Here is a 20146-nt window from a genome sequence, read left to right on the forward strand (position 1 = left end):
GCTTGACTTTATCTTTGACGTATGTTTGAAATACTACAGTATGACTGCATCGCTGAAATAACCATTTATATGTACACACATACATAATTCATTCTCACACTGGAGCTGTATTCAATTCCACCAGATGCCGTTTGTAAGCTTGTCCAGTCCACATCACACATTCCTTCCCTGCCACTGGGCCGACAGAGCTCAACTTTTACAGAGGAAACTAACAAGCAAACCTGCAGTGGTGTCTATGAACCATAACAGATGGTGTAATATTTCATACGTAACTTGTTTTACTGTCAATAGTTGGGAATGAATGTTTATCTGCTGCATTTAACAAGCACACTATATTCACGTCAACACCCAATTTCCCCATTTTATTACTAGACCCCCCCCCCCTTTTTTGTACTGGATATCACGCTAAAGCGAGGACCGTTAATTACTCAACAACAACAACAAGAATGACTATGAACCATTGTGCTGTTGTTTGTACCTGTGACCACACTGAAGTGATTGGCTAAACTGATGGCTACTGAGGGTTAGTCACAGGATACAACTGGATGATTTCCTCACCTCTGCCTTTTTTTTTTTACAAAAGTTTTTAAAATGCATTTTTTTTGCATCATGTGCAACCTTTTCTTGCACCTTATGCTCAGCTTTTAACAAAAATATAACAAATGTAAGATTCTATTTAATACGATAATCACAATATCTTTGGTATTTTAGTCCCATCCTAATATGTAACGTACAGAGGTACATGTAGGGATATGGATCATGCCACCTTTATTTTTTTGTAAATTGACCAGTAAACTGACCAGTAAATTCCCCCCAGAAATATGCACTGAATTGTCATAACATTACAACCACTAACAACAAAAGAGAATGAGATTGATTTGATCTCTTTACAAGGGCAACTATTATGGGGTGGGACATATTATGCAGCAAGTGAACGGTCAGTTCTCATAGATGTATTGGAAGCGGAAAAAAAATGGGCAAGCGTACGCATCTTAGCAACTCTGACAAGGACCAAATTGTAATGGCTAGACGACTAGTTTCGGGCATCTGGAAAATGACAGGTCTTGAGTAGTGTTCTATATGCAGTGGTCAGTACCTACCAAAAGTGGTCTAAGCAAAGACAGACAGTTAACTAGGAACAGGGTCATGGGTGCCCAAGGCTCACTGATGCTTCTTGACTTGGGTAGCGCAGGCTAGCCCACATTGTCTGAGAACACGGAAGTGTTACTGTAGCACAAATGACTAAAAACATTAATGCTGGTTACGACAGTGAATTGCAGTTTGTTAGTTACGGGGCTGCCTAGCCACGCAGACTGGTCAGAATGCCTATACTGACCCCTCCACACCAATGAAAGGGACTAGAATGGGCATATGAGCATCAGAATGGCACCATAGAGCACCTGCAACACTGCAACAATTGTTCAGGAATGGTTTGAGAAAGACAAAGAATTCATCTATGATGACTAACAGATATTCACCTGAATGGAAGCAACTTTAGACAATGTTGTGACAAGTTGTCCTGAAGACATCTTAAATGGTTTGTTCAGGGAAGTTGGGTTGGCCTGACATTCTACAGTAGATAGAGCTTAACAAGCATCTTTGCTTGATGCTTTATGTTTGGAGCTTACCTTTTCTCCAAGCAGTCCAGTCTATAGACTTCCTTTTGTCTTGATGGCTTTCCTGGGCATATTGTAGTGGAGAAGGCCATCCTAGAACCTGGAATTAAAACACTGTTAAAAAACATTATGCTAACTATAAATTGTTTGTAAACCATGAAAGTGTCAGCAAGCATTGTACCTTCTTCGATAGTGTTACGACTGTTCTTCTGGATATGGTCACAGACTTGTGTCTGAGAATATCTGTATCTTTAAGTCTCGTCACGTCACGGCCTTGGGTGTAGCATCCTGTGCGACAAGGATGCCGTATCCTTTGGCAAACTTTGAGGCCTTTGTCTTCATCCAGGTTGTCAGCTCCCTTCCTGAAATACAAAATGAAGCATGGTTGAAGTCCATACTCCCCTTTTTCAATCCTGAGTGGTAGCTTTGACTAAGGATTATTCCAGAGCAGGTCAAGTGGCTTGTTGTCAAATGGGGGAATACATATGAGGTTCATTCAAGTACAAATGTAAGAGTTCACAACTTCGGTGTGTGACTAGAAATTTGTGTTCTGTCTAGGAGTAGCATTTTTCAATACATCACTGAGTGTAAAGCTTGCGCGATGATATGTGTCTGCCTGGGAATGGATGGCCTATAGGACTAGAATCCAATTTTGTGTTTTACTTTGGATTGAAGACATGACACGACAGTACCATCAATCCAGCCATCCAACATGTTTCAACAGGTGTCAGTGAGGTGCACTGAAGGTAGAAATGTGTTCTATGAATCACAGTGCAGTACAAGGCTTCTGGTTTTATGCAGATCCTTGGGATTGCTGCTTGACTTCTTATGCCAGCTGAAATCTCATCTGTTGAGGAAATGAAGCCAAGAAACTCAAGATGTGTGGGTTTTTTTTATTTAACTCACTTTTCTGTTGAGTCAGACTATTGTCTTTCAGCCATTGAAACAAAGCTTTGAAAGCATCTTGGGACACCAGACATTGTTGAACTTGGGAAATTCAGGAGTATGTTAGCAACAGAAGAGAAGCTAACATTTAAATTGTCTAAATTGAGAAAAATGGAGAATGCTGTAATGGTTGATCTGAGGTTGCTGGTAACTGGCAGTGAGGTCAAGCTGGGAGAAACTTATTGCATCACTGAGGTCATGACAATCAATGTTGGGTGATTATAACATTCACACAGTATGTCTAACTTTGTGAGGAACATATTCTATATGCTCGGAGAACATTTTGTGGGTGTGCGCCACGGTTGATGGCAAACACTCCTGCTGAACCTTTCTCAGCTGATCATGTGCAAGATAACTGATGACTTTCCGATAAACCTTTGTTCGTAGGCTGTGCTATTTGCTGAGGGATGAGTCTTTGCCAGGAGTCTGCTGTGCAGGCGTCTTCTTGCATGAGTGACAATTTGGCATAGCAGATGCAATTTTTAGAAGCTTTACACTGTCTGGCTTTAGCTGGCCAATTGTCTTGATTGTATTTCCCTCTGAAGTATCTGTATAATGTTTGGTGTCCACGTGTTCATTTGCATGTGAGTAGACTGTTAGTAGTTCTTAGGTTCATACAGTATATGTGCATTGCTTTTATGTGAAATAGAATAATCTGTGTGTAGCAGAGGAGTTAAAGTAATCTCTGGTCCTCAGCACTTAACATGACATACAGTACACCCTGGAACTGGTTGTGCTTTAATCCTATATACCTTACTGACATGGCAAATCTTACATGCAATTTGGTCCTTGTCTGCATTGAAAAACTGTGCAGTGATGGATGCGTAGCTGAAGCCAGAGTCCTTATCACCAGTGTGATATTTCCATTTTCCTTTTAGGAAATAAACTTTATGAATAGCTGTGCCGTTGATGCTCGGTTTCTGGTGAGCCGCAACAAAGACTGCATCTCCAAGTACTCATATCACTCCCATAATTATTGTTCTATTAAAACTGTCGATCAGACGTGTCAAATAAATAAATAAAACAGTTAAGCAGGCCTATAACATGAACTACTCCTCTTAAATGAGTTAATTAGGAATAACCTGAAAGGTCAATCGTGAATGTGCAAATTGTACTAGAAAAAAAAAGATGAACAGGCTGCAATTCACAACCAAATGATGGTTTTACTTTAATGCCCCACCATAAACATTTCAACATTTTTTCCACAATGCAATAGAGCTATTTAGGAAATCGCCTCATAGGGATTACATGTAAATATATTTAACTTGCTAGTAAAACAATACATCATACCGCAATTTGAAAGTAGCTTGTTTTCTTTTTTTCTTCAACTCACTTATCTTCCTCCAGACTAACACAGATTCTTACAGTATATAATTTTACTGGCAGAATTACTACTTTTATCTCCTTTTTATCAGGTAGGTTCTCTCCTATAACAGTATGTTTGAAACACCTACTGTAGGGGATCTAGTAGGGGGATCAACCACTATGATGTAAAAATATTAATTTACACCAAAGGGATTGTAGAAACAAACGTTATGAATTTTTATACAAGACAGAATTACAGTAAAACACCTGACATTTCATGAAATAATCCAATTAATCAATTAGTTGGCAACAGCAACACCATGCATAAACTCATGCAGATAGAAATCATTACAAAAATGGGAGCATCTGGATTTTGAATGTGGCAGGGTCGTTGGTGCCAAGCAAGCTGGTTTGAGTATTCAGAACTGCTGATCTAATGTGATTTTCTAAAGTTTACAAAAAATAATAATCCATGGAAGCCACAGTTTAGCAGGCAGAAATATCTTCTTAATGAGAATGGTCCATGGTACATGCATGGTGAGCAGAAAAGCTACAGGCGCCGTCAAAACTTGGATGGGATGTAAAAACAAAAAGACAGCATCAGGTTTCACTGCCATCAGCCAAGAACAGGAATCAATTGGGCAGTTTAAGATTAGAAAAGAAAATTCAAAATAAATCTCATTTTCTGTTGCAACATGCAGATGATGGGGTAAGAATTTGGCATCAACAGCATGAATCCATTAGACCCAGCCTGCCTTGCATCAGCCGTTCAGGCTGCTGGTGGTGTGGTTTACTTTACACACATATTGGACCTCTTAATACAAATCAAGCCTTGGTTTGAATGCCACAGTGTGTCTTTAGGAGAATTGTTGCTGAGCACATGCACACCTGTATAGTCACAGTTCACCCGTTTTAGAATAGCTACTTCCAGCATGAGAACGTCACGAAACATCTTAAACTTGTTTCATAAACATGACAGAGTTCAGTGTATTCTGTTGGCCACCAGATCCTGTGGTACGACGAAAGATTGCACAGTTCGCAAATCTGCAGCCATTATATGTTGCAATTATGTCAGAACAAAAAACAGCTTTACTGAAATGGGACAAATGAAGATTTAAAAACACAGCCTGAACTTTTAACTTGTCGAGTTTTTGTGTACGGTAAAAGTCACTGAGATCAGACATTTTTCTCTCACATTCTGATATTTGATGTGAACATCAAGTAACCCTCTTGACCATACTGTATATATGTACATTTTCACGCATTTGCTATATATTATATAACTTATATAATTTGGAATGTGTGTGAATTAACAGGTGCTAATACAGTAAAGTGACCAGTGATGAAATATAAACATTTCAATTTGCACACTATGGATGTTAAACCTATAAAGTAAAACAGTGCATCAAATTCGTGTGCATTGTATTTGCATTTTATTGTTTAGGGGGAGGCAGGATTACCTGGAGCAAAGGGAGCAAAGGGCAGCTCGGGGGACAACGTAAGTGACTACACCAGAGTTTCATGGGCTTATAAGAGTCCTTTAACCTCCTCCAAAAACGTAAACTAAGGGTGTCTTTTTACAGGGCGAGATGGGTTTGCCTGGAATACCTGGTTCACCTGGAATACCTGGACCTAAGGTTATATCACATGTTTTAAATCTCATATTACACACTGTGTAATTGCTGCAATATTCGGAAGAACTTGCCTTTTTTTTTTTTTTACAACAATAATTCAGCCAAAGCCCTATTCAATTCATCCGTCTCGATTATGAGTTCATTGAAATATAGATTATACTTCCTATTATACACAATCACTTTATAGAGTAAATCTACAGAGTCTTACTGCAGGAATGAGAATGTAGGGGCTCAAGCTAGTGTTATGTACTGACCAGACAACAGTTCTAGGATTCAGGAACGTTAATATTAGGCAGCAACCTGTTCCGACAACCTTTAGTTCAAGACAATTCCGACAACCTTTAGTTCACTCTTACTTATTGTTTATTCACATACCGTCTACTCATTCATTTCAACATTAGGGCAGCAAAGGAGACAACGGAGTGCCGGGTCAAGCAGGGCTACCTGGTCAGCAGGTAAAACACTACTTAATACATTAATAACATCGTAGCTTTGAAGGATCTTTATACAAGTAAAACAATAAGGAAATTGTTTTTCTTAAAAATGAATTAAGGGCCAACCCGGACAAGCAGGGAACCCAGGAGAGACGGGATATCCTGGAATGCCTGGTGTAAAGGGATCTAAGGTATGAATAACTACACAGGAATATGACTTTCAAATATTCTTGTGAATATCTAAATATAGTTTCATTTTAATCAGGGATGCATTGATCATGCAGTGGTTATGCTTAGGTATTAAGCAGGAACATAATGAATCAGTTTATTTTGCTCTGTTAATGGAACTGCTAGCACTGGACTCCTCCTGTTGAATTTTACATTCACGTCATGACATTTAAACCGTATCTTTAATATGTTCAAGCTGTGAATTAAAGCTTTACACAATTAAAAGTACAGACCTACGGAAGCGTATTGCATTCACTTGAGGAAAAAAAATCTACTCTGTTTTTCTGAATTAACGAGTTAATTATCTCAGAATTATGAGAATTTTTCATGAATAAAAAGTTTTTTGCTCTGTTTTTCTGAAATAACGACTTAATTATCTCAAAATTGAGAATTTTTTTTTGAAAAACATTTTTTTCGCTCTGTTTTTATGAATTAATGAGTTAATTATCTCAGAATTATGAGAATAATCTTCATGAAAAAAATTATTTTGCTCTGTTTTTCTGAATTAACGAGATCCCTTAAACTTGAAAGGTGGGACATGTTTACTTCCATGCAATAAACCTAAAATAGAGCTCCTGGCAGGATTTTGAGGGCTCATTAATTCAGAAAAACAGAACAATTACATTTTTTTTTATGAAAAATTATCTCATAATTCTGAGATAATTAACTCGTTAATTCAGAAAAACTGAGCAAATACATTTATTTTTTTCCTCAAGTGAATGCTTCCGTACAGACCATAGCAATCGTTGGGAAAAGAGGTGCGAATGTCTCAGTGCTCACAGAACTGAAGTGCTCAAGACTCCCACTTCCTCGAACCCTCGATTTAAACCCCAGGTCAATGAGGTTGATTGTTATCTTTATTATTAATCCTAAAGTACGCTGTCATTTTGTGCATTAGTGTGACAACATACTGCAAGTTGACATGTCCTAGTGTCACTTTATTTAATGAGTTAATGCTATAGGGAATTAATGTTAAACAAATCATGTCTATATTGTGTATAATTTCATTAACTACAGAACATTCTGGAAGTTACCTCAGATATAAACAAACAGATATAAACTAAGAGCACATTTTAAATAGAGAAGCTCGTCACAGATTTGTGGCCTCTGCAAAATCATTAACAAAGTACACAAATGTTTAAAAATAATTTGTTTTTTTTTCCAAAACTTGCGTTGTTTACTTTATAGTAAACACAAACATTTCACAAAAACAAACCCTGACAGTTTACTTACCAATTCTTCGACAATTTCTTAGAACAAATGTCAGCATATCAACTATAACAACTAAAGTCTTAACGGCACTGACGTCATAAAGCCGTAAAATTAAACGAACTTGTAAGTAACAATTGTTGGGTATAAATCTGTAGAAGAGCCGCTTTATTAAATGTGCCCTGCCACACGTATCTCATTACTTTTGTGGTAATGTTTGAAGTTTACCATGGACTAACATTTTTTGTGGAAAAAATGCCTTGGTTACCTTGTTTCAAGCCATTCGTGTGGTATAGAAAGCCAGCAGGAAGACTCAGCTCGATTTGCGCCAGTTCTCATGAATATTCAAATGAGCTATGCTGCTTGGCTCCGATTGGCTAACCGCTAGGATATGAGAGCATGACTATTCATTCCACCAGCGCAATAAGTAGCCTAGGCTAGAGGAACTTTATTTACAATCACCTTGAATTGGGCAGAATGGCTTCTTCACAAGCCCGTTGACGTTCAGCCATCCTTGCTGTATAGAAAACTCACTGAGCTACACGAATTCTGGGGGCGCGGTCTCAAGTGGGAGAGCTCATGAATAGTAATGAGCTCAATCATTACGACGTCAGACTGACCTGATTTCTCCCCTTGTTTCTTTTTAAGTGGCTAGAACTGACCGGGGAGGTAACAGTAACAGATCGTTTTCAAATTCACGACACAACACAAACACATATGGACCTAACACATGATCAATAATAATACAAGTAAACACCTTTAAGAACAGCTACCATTTCGTCCTTTTCCATTGGTAAATGTAACGTAGCATAGCATAGTATAACGTAGCATAGAATAACATAACATAGCGTAACATAGCGTAGCATAGTATAACAGCGTAGCGTAGCGACTTATAAGGTTGACTTTCCAGTTAAAATGGCGCTCGTGGGCCATATGAACTATATGAACTACAAACTTTATACACATTCACTTAAGAAAGGACGGAGTATAAATATTGTAAAATGTGTTTTCAAACAATGCATTTTTGCGTTCACGTTCAGTGACAAATGTACCTTTTTTTGTTTTAAAAAAAAAATGCTTAGAAAACATTAAATAAGCGACGCACGTGACTGCTCACCTGCCATACACAGGTGTAAATTAGCAGCAACTGTGTTGCCAGATGCGGCTTTTTAATACATTAATAGTTTTTTTATTATTATTATTATTATTTCAAACAAAATCCATAATAATTCAATGCCAATTCAGGACCTTGGTAAAATTTCCTGTTCGAAGAAACTGAGATTTTAAAATTCTGCCAGTTACCGGTTTTGGGTTTACATGGGGATCTGGCAACCCCACACAATGCACATAATTGCCAGCTACAGGATTTAGGAAGGTTTCCTCTCATCTTATGAGGAAATACAGCACAATCAACAGGGTTTCTGTGACATGTGCTAATTTTAATGTTATAAGAGCTGCAGTCAACCACAAAAAAAATAAATAAATAAAATACAGGTTTTTTTTTGTTGTTGCACATTTTACAAAAGGATTATTTTGTACAGATCAGCTGTTGTTCTCAAAGTTGTTCTCCACGGGTCTGTGAAACATCCGAGTGCCCATCTTACCCATCAACATATCATAAATGTCAACAAAGTCGATACTGCAAAAGTCTCAGTGACTAGCTCTTCATGAGCATTCGGCCATATTTAGAGTTAAGTTATAATTACATGCACATTTTAATCAATACCAAATTTGCACACAAAATAAGTCAACATTAAGCCACCCTGGTTACTTCTGAAGGTTATGTTTTACAGTGAGCAAGTTCATTTTCCTTTAAGTTAAACATAACACGAGAGAGTTGCGATCGATTGCATTGTCAGAATGCGATTATGTTGAATGTGAGAATGTTACCCTTATTCACTAGCTCATGCTATCCTTATCTTCTTAGCAACTTTCTTTTTCTTTTGCCAGGGGGAAATAGGAGCCCAAGGTGCAAAAGGGGTAGAGGTATGTGTACCGGTTTAAATTTATTATGTATTTTTTTCTACAAACTGTCTGTGCAATTACACATTCTCTGAATTTTTTTGTGTTTTGAAATTCAATACCAAACTGACTTTGAGGACATTTGGCGTGAAAAGTGACAGATTTAAAGACGCGTGTCGTCAATGTGAATTCCATTCACGGAAATTGGGCTACTGTTGTTCAAGGAAGGAAAGGAGGGAGAAGGGATTGTAGGCAGAGAGAGAAGATGTAAGGCAGGAGTATAGGTCTAAGAATAGGGACTCTTAACTTTGCTACAATAACAGGAGAAGGTAGAGAGCTGGCAGACATGATGAAGAGAAGGAAGGTAGATATACTGTGTGTGCAGGAGACCAGGTGGAAAGTACGTAGTACTGGAGGAGGATATAAACTGTTTTATTATGTTGAGGATAGGAAGAGGAAAAGGGATCGGAGTGATACTGAAGGATGAGTTTGTGAGGGATGTTTTAGAGGTGAAAAGAGGGTCAAACAGGGTAATAAGTTTAAAGTTAGAGATTGAAGGTGTAATGTTTAAATGTCACCAGTGGTTATGCTCCACAAGTAGGATGAAAGTTAGGGGAGAAGGGGAAATTCTGGAGTGATGAGGTGATAGAGAGTATTCCCTGATGGGAGAGTGTAGTGATTGGAGCAGACGTCAACAGGCATGTTGGTGAGGGAACAGAGGTGATGAGGAGGTGATATGCAGGTTTGGTATTAAGGAAAGGAAGCTAGAAGGACAGATTGTGGACTAGTGGACTTTGCTAAGTGGATAGAAATGGCTGTAGTTAACACTTGTTTGCAGAAGAGAGTGGAACATAGAATCACATATAAGAATGGAGGTAGGAGTATGCAGGTAGCCTACATTCTATGTAGACGAGGCAATCTGAGAGAGATTAGTGACTGCAAAGTGGTGGCAGGAGAGAGTGTAGCCAGACAGCATCGGTTGGTGATGTGTAGGATGTCTCTGGTGGTCAGGAAGAAAAGGAGAGGAAAGATAAAAAAGAAGACCAAATGGTAGAAGTTGAAAAAAATGAAGAATGTCGTGAGAAATTCAGACAGAAGCCGATACAGGCTTTGGGTGGTCAGGAAGAGCTTCCAGATGACTGGGAAACTATAGAAGAAGTGATCAGGGAGACAGGTAGGAGGGCTATAGGTGTGTCATCCGGAAGGAGAAAAGAAATTAAGGAAACACGGTGAGGGAACAAGGAAGTACAGGACAGCACTCAGAGGATGAGGCTCGCTAAATAGAAGTGGGATGTAGAAAGGACAGAAGAAAGTAAACCGGATCCAAGGAATCGCAGCGCAGAGTGAAGAGTGATGTACAACAGAAAGCATACAGTGAGTTTTATGCCAGGTTAGACACGAGGGAGGGTGAAAAGGACTTGTGCAGATTAGTGAGACAGAGAGATAGAGATGGGAAGGATGTACAACATGTCATTAAAGATAGAATTGGTGATTAAAGATAGAATTGGAAAGGTACTGACAGGCGAGGAGAGTGTGCAGAAAAAATGGAAGGAGTATTTTGAGGAGCTGAAGAAAAAGAAAAAAGAGAGGGAAAGAAGGGGGAGGAGGTGAATATTTTAGAGCAAGAAATAGGAAAGTTTAGAAAGGATGAGATGAGTTAGGCTCTGAGGAGAATCACAAGTGGAAAGGATGTTGGTCCAGATGACATACCTGTGGAGGTGTGGAAGTGTCTAGAAGAGATAGCAGTGGAGTTTCCATCTAGATTGTTCAACATTATTTTAGAGTGAGAAGATGCCTGAGGAATGGAGAAGAAGTGTTATACATTTACATTTACAGCATTTAGCAGACACTCTTATCCAGAGTGACTTACAGTTTTATTTCAGTTTATACACCTGAGCAATTGAGGGTTAAGGGCCTTGCTCAGGGGCCCAGGAGTGGCAGCTTGGTGGACCTGAGATTCGAACCAATGACCATCCGATCAGTAGTCGAACACCTTAACCACTGAGTTACCACGTCCCGCAGCTATATATCTTTAAGAACAAGGGTGATGTGAAGAGTTGTAGCAACTACAGAGGTATAACGTTGATGAGCCACACAATAAAGCTATGGGAAGTGGAAGCTAGGCTATAAAAGGAAGTGGATATCTGTGAGCAGCAGTATGGCCCAGAAAGAAGTACAGAGATGGTCAGAAGGAGCTGCACTGCATCTTTGTGGATTTAGGGCAAGCGTATGACAGGGTGCCGAGAGAGGAGCTATGGTAATGTATGAGGATGTCAGGAGCGGCAGAGAAGTATGTAAAGAAGTACGCCTCTGTGGGACGAAGCCTTTGGACGTCCACTGAGCCGAGGCCGACTCTAAGAATCCTGAGACATCTCCAGTTAGACTCTGTGGTACTCAGGAGATCAGAAGTCCTTGAACCTCACACCAATACAACATTTAACTGACTGTATATTACAATCACACCCCCAGTGTCACCCATATGAGGATGGGTTCCCCCTTGAGTCCGGTTCCTCTCAAGGTTTCTTCCTTTACCAATTTAAGGCAGTTTTTCCTTGCCACTGCTGCCTGAGTCACCTCAGACTTGCTCATAGGGGAATAAATACATACACACTGTGAACTATATACATCTAATAATAATCTAGAATTTTTATTCTGTTAATTCTTATTTCTTTTATTATTCGTTATTTCCTTTATCATTAATTATGTTTACCTTCTGCTCTGTGTTTATGTTCTGTAAAGCTGCTTTGAGACAATGTCTATTGTAAAAAGCGCTATACAAATAAACTTGAATTGAATTGAATAAGAGTAGTTCAGGATATGTATGAGAGGAGTATGACAGCAGTGAGATGTGCTGTAGGTCAGACATTGGAGTTAAAGGTGGAGGTAACGGGGAAAGCCAAAAGAAGGAGAAGAAGTAGAAGTTATAGATGGTAGTTATCATTTGAAATATTCTTTCCTTACAGGGGCTGAAAGGTGACAAAGGAGATGCAGGAAATTCCGGTCAAAATGTAAGCTTGATATTTCACACCTATGCTTGTTCTTAATGCCTACTCTTTTATATGTGGAATGTTCTGCTTTTATGTGGTTAAGTCAAGTCAAGTAGCTTTTATTGTCATTTCAACCATACAGTATATAGCTGATGGAGCACACAGCGAAATGAAACAACATTCCTTCAGGACCACGGTGCTTCCTAAAACATCACAAAACTATGAATTTATTAAATAAAATGTACACATGCAATCTTGTGCAAACAGCATAAGACAGTACACTATGATACAATAGTGTACACAAAGCAGCGCACCAGTATGGAGTTCAGCAAATTGTAGCAGCATTAAAAACGGATGTGCCAAAATTACAGTGTGAGTGAAGAGTTGTACAAATGAAGTTGAGCGTTTCTGTGTAGGTCACAGCTAGAGCTATAAAAATATAATTCTTATAATAAAACATGAACATTATCAGTATGTGATGGCTTCACTAGTATACTTCCATCAACAAATGTGACATGAGCCATGAGAAAACCTTGGTTGTGAATATACGTATTAATTTGTTAATTACTGATAATATCACAACCAAAGTACTCCCAGATTCCAGTAACAAGAACATTACCAGTCTGGTAATTACTGGTAATTAGAGGGCTGGGTCCTAAGAAGGGAGTTATAGCCCTTATATAAAGAAGTTATAGCCCTTAGCCTTGGGCTTTTCAGTAAATGTAGCTAGTCTGATGTTAAATTGTGAGAAAAGTTCTAAAGCCCAATTGGTTTGATGTAAGTAAAGCAGGTGGATTCAAGAAAAGTTTGATATGTCATATAATGACTTATAATAGCTCATTGTAACCAGAGATGCAGCAAAGCAAACACTGGCGCTGCTTATGGTTCTTGGCTACATGACTTCTGACTTACACCTTTATTCTTGACCAGGGTTTAACTGGGCTGACAGGACAAAAAGGAGAGGTGAGTTCATATTTGTATGCACATAAAAAAAATGACTTTTAAACATAGTTCATTATATTTTTCAGTAGACATTATATAATAAAGAATCATATCCAATTTTTTTTCCAGTTCATATATTAATGCCAGATTCTAGCTAGGAAAAAGAAGAAAAAGTCGTTTGGCTCATAGTTCATTTGAATCGTTCTAAAACATACTTACAAATAAAACATATCTCATTGTGCATAGTTAGCACTATCCCGGACCTACAGGCCTTCAACTATGCTGTTTCTTGGGTATAAGGTGATACAACATGCTTTATACTGTAGGTCTGAGTAAATAAAAATCTAAAAAAATCTTAAAAGACGAGCAATGTCTGATGACCTTTTGTAAACTTTCAGACTATTTTATTTTGCTGAGGCTGTGCTTGTGTGCATGTCAGAAAGGGACAACAGGAGAGCCTGGCCAGAGGGGACAAATAGGCCATCAAGGACAGCCAGGGCAAACAGGACAGCCAGGTTCTCCTGGTTCCAGAGGACACAGCGGGGACACCGGACAACCTGGACTACCTGGACCTGCAGGACGACCTGTAAGTATTACATATATTTCTGAAGTGCTTCAAGCAAACATTTAGAGCAATAATATTGCATTAATGTTGTGTAATGAGGAAAGTAATAGTAACACTGCTAGGAAATAAGAATGAAGTTCTCTGTTCTATGTGGGTGTACAGTGAACTACTGTATAGAACCTCTTCTAGCTCAGGTCGTACAACTTGCAACGGTTCAGTACTATCAAATAGTCTTAACTAGATGTTTCTAACAAAGACCATCATCCACATTCTTCCACAAGATGCCATGCCTGCAGTAAATAAAGCAGCTAACTGTGGACAGCTAATCAAACAGGTGCGCACCAACATTGATCAATGACCACCAACATCCTCCACCAACATGTGGGGGATGTGGTAGCCTAGTGGTTAAGGTGTTGGGCTACCAATCAGAAGGTTGTGAGTTTGATTCGTATGTCCACCAGGTCATATGTCGATTCCTATGTCTACCAGGCCCCTGAGCAAGGCCCTTAACCCTCAATTGCTCAGTTGTATAAAAATGTAAGTCGCTCTGGATAAGGGCGTCTGCTAAATACTGTAAATGTAAATGTAATCCAAATAGATCCACTAGTCAAAAAAACCCCCAAAAAAACACGATCAAATCTGATCTTTCAAATAAAGTGTCAACCACCTTACCTATTCCAGCCAACACTGCATTCATGAGGTAACTCCAGTAATCTCTTTACAAGCTCTGACAGCATGCTCTCACCTCAGTGTCACAAAATGGAATTTGGAAGAGCCTTCCCCAGAGCCATCAGTTTGCTGACAAAACAATGAGAATCAGCCCCCACACGGCATGATTCCTTACTTAGATTAGCAGACTCCTACAATTGGACCACTACCCTACTGAATTCCAGGGTCCCTCTCAGTTTATCACTATACAAAACAGTATGCTGCAGGAGCTAAGGCTTCTTGCCATCTTTAAGGGGAAGGATGACCAGGCTGAACTTCTTTTGTTCTCTTTGAAAGAATGACCCAGGGGCAGCATTCAACTAGTGATTTGAGGGCGGACCGATTGCACGAGAGACGGAAAAATGGCCTGTTCTCCATTTTATTTGTTCTGCCCCAGAGCATATCAGAGAGGGTTATGAAATATTTTCAGGGCAGCTTTCATAGAGACAAGACCTGATGATTTACAGCCTGCTTCAAACTGTGAGCTTTGTCAACAGAAGGAATCCTTAACTGAGTTTGCAGTAGACCCGTTGTCTGGTCACACTGGCCAGTTTCTAACTAGAAGAACAGCTGACTTCTGATATTCTCAACAACCAATAAATTGCATATGAGAAGCGCATGTGTGAGAGCCCTTGTTGAAACTGGAACAAAAGCGCCTCTTTGTTTGTTTGTGCATTTCCTGTTGGCATAAACCTGCCTACAGACCGAACCACAACACCCAAGGGTGGAACACCCAGAAATTTTCTATAACTGCAAACATTCTGATGAAGTGAATTCTGATCAAATGCAAACAGAAAGGCTGCCATTATTATGCCTGAAGCCTGAGGACATCAAGAGATTTTCACATCTGCTTTTGATGGCCTGACTAAGGAATAAGAGAAGAAGATCCCACTTTTTCTTCTGAATTATTCATGAGTTTTTGGCAGCATCAGCAGCAGCAGCCTTTCGGCAGATTCGGCTATGTTATTCATTACATATACAGTGGAGTCAAAAAAGTTTGACAAAAAAGTTACATTAAACCAATCTACCATAAAATAAACAATGTTTTAACATTTTGAACAATTTAAAATAAAAAAAGAAAATGTTCAAGATCCTGAATATTCAAGATCCTGCATTATTTCAGATTCATTAACATTAAATAAACTTGTTGTTGATGACAGTTGATGAGAAATCTAGAGGTTGTCTGAGAACACATGGTTTCATGGCTAATGCTTAAGCCATTCATGTGTCATCTCTTGACAGATGAGGTTCTATTTTTGGGACAGTCCACTGTGGTGAAAGCATCAAGCCAAAGCCAAATCTTGTCCATGACATCAGATATTAAAACTGTCCAAAAGGCTCTTGGAATGTCAAGGCATCCTGAGACTTTGTAGCTATTGTAGATTCTTTGCAAAGATGATTTCTTTTTTAGATCCAAATAAACGTAGATTTACGTAGGTCCAAAGTCGTAGGATTAGATTAGATTAGATTCTTGACAGCCAGGTGCATTAATTGTGCTGTGCTGTCGTAGCCTGGGGTTGCTTAATATGTAACCATTAAAATGTCACCCTTCTGGTACTGGCTTCTGGTAGCTACATGCATCAGATTGAAAACAAAGCCAAAAATGGACCAGCACCCTTTAACCTCAAAGCTTTTTATCACTCCTTGCACTGCATCACGTTCCCTCAGATCTAGCAATGCTTGACTGGTCCCACCATCATTCAGGGTACAAGGGTAAAGATAAATCAAGACTTTTGTCTGTTCTGGCACATTGGTGGTAGTAAGGACTAGACCGCGAACAGTGTCACTAACTGTATTTAAACCACGGGTCAAACCTACTAAAGGTTACTCTTCTAAAAAAACTAGCACTTTCCCCAGTTTATTTACATATATTTTAAAAAAATCCTCCCAAAAGAGTTTTAGACTGATGTTATCCTTAGTCTGCGACCTAGAGATTCAGTATTAATGTAATCAATATTAATATTCATTGATAGAGATTTCAAAGCACTTTTGTACACTACACAATAGGTTAAAGGTGGGGTCTCCGATTTTTGAAAACCAACGCTGACATATAAAATCACCAAAATAAACACGCCCCTAACCCAAATGGGTCCCACCCCTGTATTATAGCTCCGCCCACACATACATACTTGACCCAGAGAACTAATGGAAAGAAATGTGTCTATCATAGCTGAAGGGAAGAACAATACGATTGCAGATAAACAAACAAGTAAAAATGACACACAAGCATAATCATGCAAAGGACAAAGGCATATATTAGTTCTGTGTAACAAAGCAAAACCAACGTTACTCACCTATCGAGAAGGAAAAAAGCGCCTCGGCGTCTTAAGTAAAGTTGAGTTTCCCGAGACAATAACTCCTGAGCTAAACGCTGTTACTACACAAAACTTGGTTGTAGCTGCCTCGCTACATTACTAAGATAGAAAAGAGGTGTTATTTGTGTAGTAACAGCGTTTAGCTCAGGAGTTATTGACTCGGGAAATTCCAATCTGTGAATATGAGGCCAACTTCCCGCTCCTTCAGTTCTCTCCAGTGCTGGAAAGCTGATCCTATATTAACACGTCCTACTTCTTGCCTTATCGTAAGCCTTTCCTCGCTTTCTTCCTTTGTTTTTATCCGCCATGTCAATGTTAAAACCGTTTTCTGCTAATGTCACACATGCGCACTGAACACTCTCTCCACCGCATATTGACAAGCCCCGCCCCTTTCTGCTCATTGGCTACATGTTTGTTTTGATTTTTGTTTTGATTTTCGTTTATTATTCGGCCCGACTCAGTTTTCTGAAGCATTTCTCAAAAATCGGAGACCCTGCCTTTAATGCTACTAATTAATGCTACCATATAACAAGATGAAACTCGCATGCTGTAGTTAAAATAAAAAGGAAATGCCTTTGGTTCTGAACACCATTAAAGGTTTTTCACAGTACTCAGGATCCACAGATCCAAAATGTTCACTGGGTGAAAACCAATGTCAGTGTTCACCAAGTGTCAAGAAGTTTACCAAATGTCTGCACAGGGTTCACATTAAATTAACATTTGAGCTTTATCGGGTCACAGAGGAGAAAGACTTAGACTCTGCCATGATCGTCTGCCACCCTGCACATGATACAGGGACTGCTTTGACTTGCACATCTGGGAGGAAATAGTAATTATACAATGATTCACACTTGCAGCAAGTCTAGATATAGAGAACAAAGCATCCGGTCTACAAAGATATGTAAACAAATCCATCAAAGGGCATTTACAGCCTTTAGCCATGGCTACATCTGGGTCCAAAAAGGAAGGAGGAAGGGCCCTTGTGCAAGTCACACAAAGAAACCAGGTTGTGAACAGACTCTTTTGCTACATGGATGACCTTTCATCATGGACACTTAAGAATAGATGCTGACTTCAAGAGGACTAACTATTATATATACATTTGGGAATTGGTTAATGGGAATAGTACAAGTCCGACTGTCAGCCAATAAGAAGCACGCATATATCTGGATCCATATTTAGTAACCTTTGAGCCCTAGACTTGATCCCACTAGCATTGTACTCGGACTAGGCTTGTACTCTGACTACCGATGACCTATAATCAGTATAATTAAAGGTGCACGTAATACTAGATGAAGGCTGAATTTGCTTGGTGTAGGTCAGTTGTTGTTTTCTGTGCATAAATGAAAGCATTTGCTTTGATTAGGTGGAGCAGGACAACAGCAGGGGAAACTTTCACAATCCACAGGGAAGCGTTTTATTCAGACCCATCTTGTCCTAAGATCGAGCATTACCATATGCCAAGGCTCCAAGGATCCATTTTATCCATGATCATAAAAAATAGTGGCTAATATTATGACATGTACAGAACAATTCATAAAATTTGTGTAAAAAGACTAATAGCATGATATGTCTTTTTCAGGAATTTCTAAAAGTGATTAGTTTCTTAAGTTTTTTTTTTTTTTTTAATAAACTATATTCCTGTAGGGGAGAGAAATGTCCGAGGAACGCATTCAGCAGATATGCAGAGAGGTCCTTCGATGTGAGTATTCATGATAACATGAACCATTCAGATACATTCCTTGTCCTTTTCATGATAATGTTATCAAAATAGCATGTGGTAGATTTTAAGCTGATATTTTTAAGCTGGCATACATTTTATTTCAGAATTTTATTCCAACAGTTCAAATCAGACCTGTACCTAAAACCACGAGACTTGTACTGTATGTGTTATGATTTATAGTGAACATAAAAAATCTTATGAAAATTGGAAAACATGCTTTGGTGTGGCTTCATATCTTTAAGCTACTAATCACAAAGCTGTGTGTGTTACTGGTAGGTATGTATGGCATATCCTTGGAATAACGGTTGGATTGTAAACACTAAATTTGCATTTTTTCACATGGGGTGCAAAGGTTTCTAGACACTTGTAGTCCAACAAGAGCCCATACATCTCTTTACATGCATGGCACATTGACACAATGTCAATCTGACGTGATGTACAAATTAGGTGTAACGCCGTGAAGTGACAAAACACACAACTGGCTTGAATGCAATTAGTTGCTATGAATGCTTTTTGATGCATTTACATGTATAGCACACACACACACAAGTGACAACAGTATACGTCTCATGAGCTAGTTGTCACCTGCTAAGTATGAACACCAGAAAAAAATCGAATGTAACTGTTAGTTCTGGTTTCATTTGCCTTTCCTGATGGCAGACAATTCTTTGATTTGCAGCAGAGATTCCCTCACTTCTTCTTAATAACCAACAAAGTCAACAGAGAAGTTGCACACACTGCCACACAAGGATGGGACCTCCTGGGCCAGCAGGGCCAATAGGTCTCCAGGGTTCCAGAGGTTTTCCTGGAGCACCAGGATCACACGGATTGCAGGGACATCGAGGTTTACCTGGACGGCCTGGTATTCCTGGCATGAAAGGTAACAAGGCTTGGCCAAGGAAGACAAAACAAACATGAACTCATTAATTAATCAGAGGATCAGTCATGAGTATCAGAGTATCAGCCATGTAAAGAGACATTGATAAAGCTTGTTTTTAAATATGTGATGGAACCGAGACATTTTGATGAGGCTGAAAATCAAAATGATAATTCATTCCCCAGTTTAAACTCTAAAGACGTTCTTCATTTGGCATCTGTGTTGTTGTTTTTTCCAGCAGTAGTCAATGTTCCAAATGTATGTTCCAAATAAGACATAAGTTTCAGTTCAGGAATGTTTTAAGAACTAAATATAGTAGAAAATATCCAAATTTGACAACGTGAAGGGTTTTCCCAGGCCAACACTCAGTTTACTGATAGAAAGGAAGCTGGGGTAACATTGCAAGTTGAGACATTGTACGATGACCCTGGAACAGTTGAAGGTTAAGAATCTTGGTCAAGGGCCCAACTGTAGCTTACTGGTGGTCCTGGGAAAATGTCTCTCCGCTAGTGTCAAAGCTTAGCCTTTAATTCATAGGTTAAGCAGGTATTTGTGACATTGTGATAGCAACTGGAAATACTACTATTACTACTAATAATAATTCTAATAATCATTTGGTTTACCTCAAAATAATTGTGAATATATTCTGAGATAAAGACATTTTACATTACATGCAAAAATATATTGCACAAGCCT

The 20146-nt window shown here is 39.0% G+C and overlaps 1 protein-coding gene across 4 annotated transcripts in view; it reads left to right on the forward strand.

Moving 5' to 3' along the window:
- Nucleotides 1-20146, forward strand: part of col21a1 (collagen, type XXI, alpha 1) — a 41810-nt gene that overhangs the window by 20095 nt on the left and 1569 nt on the right. For 3 of the 4 annotated variants that reach the window (XM_027165917.2, XM_027165918.2, XM_027165919.2), the window contains 10 exons: nt 5311-5364; nt 5450-5503; nt 5902-5955; nt 6054-6125; nt 9322-9357; nt 12297-12341; nt 13251-13283; nt 13702-13848; nt 18498-18552; nt 19253-19453. In XM_027165917.2, the coding sequence (XP_027021718.2) occupies nt 5311-5364; nt 5450-5503; nt 5902-5955; nt 6054-6125; nt 9322-9357; nt 12297-12341; nt 13251-13283; nt 13702-13848; nt 18498-18552; nt 19253-19453 (751 nt within the window). Of the gene's footprint in view, nt 1-5310; nt 5365-5449; nt 5504-5901; nt 5956-6053; nt 6126-9321; nt 9358-12296; nt 12342-13250; nt 13284-13701; nt 13849-18497; nt 18553-19252; nt 19454-20146 lie in introns of those variants that run through there. The other variant, XM_027165920.2, reaches the window with a different exon arrangement.

The sequence above is a fragment of the Tachysurus fulvidraco genome, chromosome 4 (assembly GCF_022655615.1).
Source record: "Tachysurus fulvidraco isolate hzauxx_2018 chromosome 4, HZAU_PFXX_2.0, whole genome shotgun sequence".
Classification (NCBI taxonomy): domain Eukaryota; kingdom Metazoa; phylum Chordata; class Actinopteri; order Siluriformes; family Bagridae; genus Tachysurus; species Tachysurus fulvidraco.